Source organism: Bactrocera oleae, chromosome 3 (genome assembly GCF_042242935.1).
Source record: "Bactrocera oleae isolate idBacOlea1 chromosome 3, idBacOlea1, whole genome shotgun sequence".
NCBI lineage: Eukaryota > Metazoa > Arthropoda > Insecta > Diptera > Tephritidae > Bactrocera > Bactrocera oleae.
In genome coordinates this window covers 23,162,460-23,165,789 of record NC_091537.1, presented here as the reverse complement: position 1 = coordinate 23,165,789, position 3,330 = coordinate 23,162,460, and the positions used below count along the sequence as shown (strand labels likewise).

At 37.2% G+C, this 3,330-nt stretch overlaps 1 protein-coding gene across 1 annotated transcript; it reads left to right on the top strand.

Moving 5' to 3' along the window:
* Positions 1-583: 583 nt before the first annotated feature.
* On the top strand, positions 584-2,114 carry LOC106619850 (uncharacterized). The gene has a single exon (XM_014238138.3). It carries the CDS (start codon positions 676-678, stop codon positions 1,957-1,959), a length of 1,284 nt encoding a protein of 427 aa, XP_014093613.2. The 5' UTR covers positions 584-675; the 3' UTR covers positions 1,960-2,114.
* The last annotated feature ends 1,216 nt before the right edge of the window (positions 2,115-3,330 follow it).

Genomic DNA, 3,330 nt, shown 5'->3' with positions numbered 1-3,330 from the left:
TAGATGTTGTTAATTAAATATTGTAAGTCAGCTATCAAAAAGACCAACTCCGGAAAAAGTATTGCAAAACAAGAAGTCTAAAAAACACCCGTTTTATTAAGCATTTGGTATATGCTCAGTTAGCATAGATGTTTCGCTTTACCAACCTTAGGTAAGTGCAAAGGTCTTGTACTAAATTGGCGAATCGATATATAACATAACGAACTAATGTTGAAATGCCGGGCTTGAAACAATTGTAAAGACAATAACAATTAAGGAAACATTCTTGATTTATTTTGTGCGAATATAAGCTTCGTTGTAATAATATTTTCATGAACTTAACTGTAGGCGCAATTAGACAATTAGATTAGATAAGGAATGGTGTGAAAAACCCAGAATTGTATATCAAATTTGCTACTTATTAAATATTTTAAGCAAATCCAACAAGATGTAAATTTTATTTGCGTAACCACATTTGAACTCAAACAAAACATATTTCATTCTAAGTTCGCTGAACGCTTACATTCCCTTCTAAATTAGGCAGAGCTCGCTGATACGTAAAGTGAGCACACAAAAGTTCCATGGTTATAAGTTTGAATGCTATTCAGCTTCAGCATCTAACGCAGTTCAGACTAGAAGAGTTGTTAATTGAAAATATCCTTCTTAAGTTCGTCTAGTTTTACATTTCTTAACAATATGACAGCTACAATAGAGTTAAGCAACAATGCTTTGCACAGACTTTGCCAGAGCTATCACAAGTACTATGAGTTCAAACAGCCGCGTACTCTTGAAGTTGTCAGCTATGAGCATTCTGCCAACGCAGACACCGTCACTGGTTTTCTGGGTCGCCATCAGTTCCTCATGCTTAAAGTTCGCCGAATTGATGCCGAAAAAAACGAACATTTGGAACAACAGCGTTTTTTCACCAAAACTCCACCATTGGAATTGGCATCTCGTATGGAGTATGTAGAAGAGTTTGGAGTTTTCAAAAAAGAGGTTAGTGTATACCGCGAGCTAATGCCTCAATTGCAAAAAATTATTCCACATGTAGCCCCTAATTGCTACTACGCCGATGAGCGCCTACTTGTCTTCGAACATCTCGCCGATCAGAAATTTCGCATGGCCGCCGGACGTGATGGCATTCTCAACTATGATCATCTACATTGCGTATTGAAAACACTTGCAGCACTGCATGCCAGTTCAATAATCTATGAAGTGCGTTGTGGACGTAAGTTGAATGAGCTGCATCCCGAGGCTGTCGTGGAGAACGCTTATCCGTTGGGCATTCCGGAGAGTCACGTGCGTAAACAAAATTTCAACAATGGGAATCGAGTATTTGTGGAACTGATAAAATTACTGCCAAAATATCAGGAGAATTTGGACTATATTTTAATGGAGTTTCCGAAACGCATGGCTGTGATCTTCGAATTGGTACAGACGTCGAAAAAATATCGAAACGTATTCTGTCATGGCGATCTATGGGCAAACAACGTCATGTTTCAGTATAGCAATTCTAGTAAGACACCCATACAGTCCCGTTTAGTGGACTTTCAGCTTTGCCGTTATGCACCGCCCATATTAGATGTGATAACAATTCTCACCATACCGACAAGCAGTAGCTTCCGGAGGCAATATTTATCTGAATTACTCGATGACTACTATAATTTTTTGTCCAAGTTCTTGGAGCGAGAACATCTCAACATGGAAGACTACTTAGCACGCCAAGAGTTCAATGAGACGGCAGACAAATTCCGCATTGTTGGACTTATAGAAAGTCTACTTTTCTCTCACTTGACGGATCTGCCAACAGAACTGGCAGAAGCTGTTACCTCATCGGCGAATGGTTTCACTGATTTCTTTGATGCTAAACGTGTGGACATGTGTTTGGAAGCTTTTCGCACCGATGACGTATACCGGGAAAGAATGACGGACATGCTGGAAGATTTTGTCGATACTTTTGTGTTAAACAATAAACATTAGTATTTGTAAATGTGCAGCGGAAGAAAAGTTATATTTTCAATAATATATATAGATTTAAATATATTTCGATATTAAATTACCATAGCTATATATGCAACTAAAATCACTTTTTAATCTTAATATGAGAATATACAAGTATGTACTTAAAGAACGCATTCATTTGTTTGCAAATTGTTCATTATACACTTGGCGTCACATTAGCCTAATACAATGGCGTCTGAATTTTTGTTATTAACTTGTAGCTACTTTATACTTAGATTTACTGATTTTATCATCTTTGTATGAACAATCACTGGTAAGTAAGAGTGTCCCGTTACATGACTTTCGCTCTTTTCTATTCTTTTTAGTCGAAAAGTGTGCTTTAATTTTGCGTCATCAGTTTAGTACAAGTACATACAATTCGATGTGCATTTATCTTCAGAGTTTTTCTTTACTAACAGGCCACTGTCTAATACGCAGACATGCCAATAGTCTTGGAACGCCTTATAACGACTATCGTAGAAGCTGTCAGGAGGTAAAAGAGAGAGAGACAATTAAATATCTTCTATGCGATTGTAAGACTCTCTCGAGGGTTTCTTGATGAGGTCTAGAAGGTTGCACAGGTAAAGCTTGTCGTATTGAGGATGTTCATCAAAAGTACCGGATGTTTCAGAGAGGAGCTAATAGAGTGAGGCGACTTTGGAACCGGTGGTATCACAATAGGCCTCCTAAAGGGCTAGGTGTGTCGTAAGACAGCCACTATATCTACCTATCTAGCTCAGGTTCTCCGAAAAGAAACACGGTTACATTTTGCAAAGGGGCACATAGACTAGAAGTATGATTGACTCTATTTTGTCTTTTATGATAACACAAAAATTAATTTGGCCGATGGACATAATTATTATTTTCATGATCTTCGGAAGGAACATATAGAAATATTCTGGAAACTGCTTTTCTCCATTTTAAAAATGTGTTTGGAGCTTTGCACAGTACGATGAAGCACCGATTCACACAGTCCAAGTGTTTATGTCTGGGATTGAACGACAAAACGTCGATTTAATGCAGTGGGCGACTTATTCGCCTGACTTCACTGTAATTGGCAATGTCTAGGGATGGTTCGCTCGTCAAGTTTTCGAATCTGGCTGGATGTATTCCACTAAAGAAGAGTTAGTTGAAGGTATTAAAATGCTTGTTCGTCCATTTCCTTAAATTATATTGGAAAATTTTACGAATCGCTACTCAATCGGATCTTTGAGATCATTCTCAACAAGTCGGGATCGATTCATTATTCAAATAATGTAAAAATGTTTTAATTAATTAATATACAAGTTTAAAAATATGTTCTTACCTAAAAATGTTAAACGATAATAAAAACAAGAAAAAACGTTAACT

What these genes read in the sequence shown, in the direction of transcription:
- LOC106619850 (XM_014238138.3), top strand. Translation starts at nt 676, where the DNA reads ATGACAGCTACAATAGAGTTAAGCAACAATGCTTTGCACAGACTTTGC.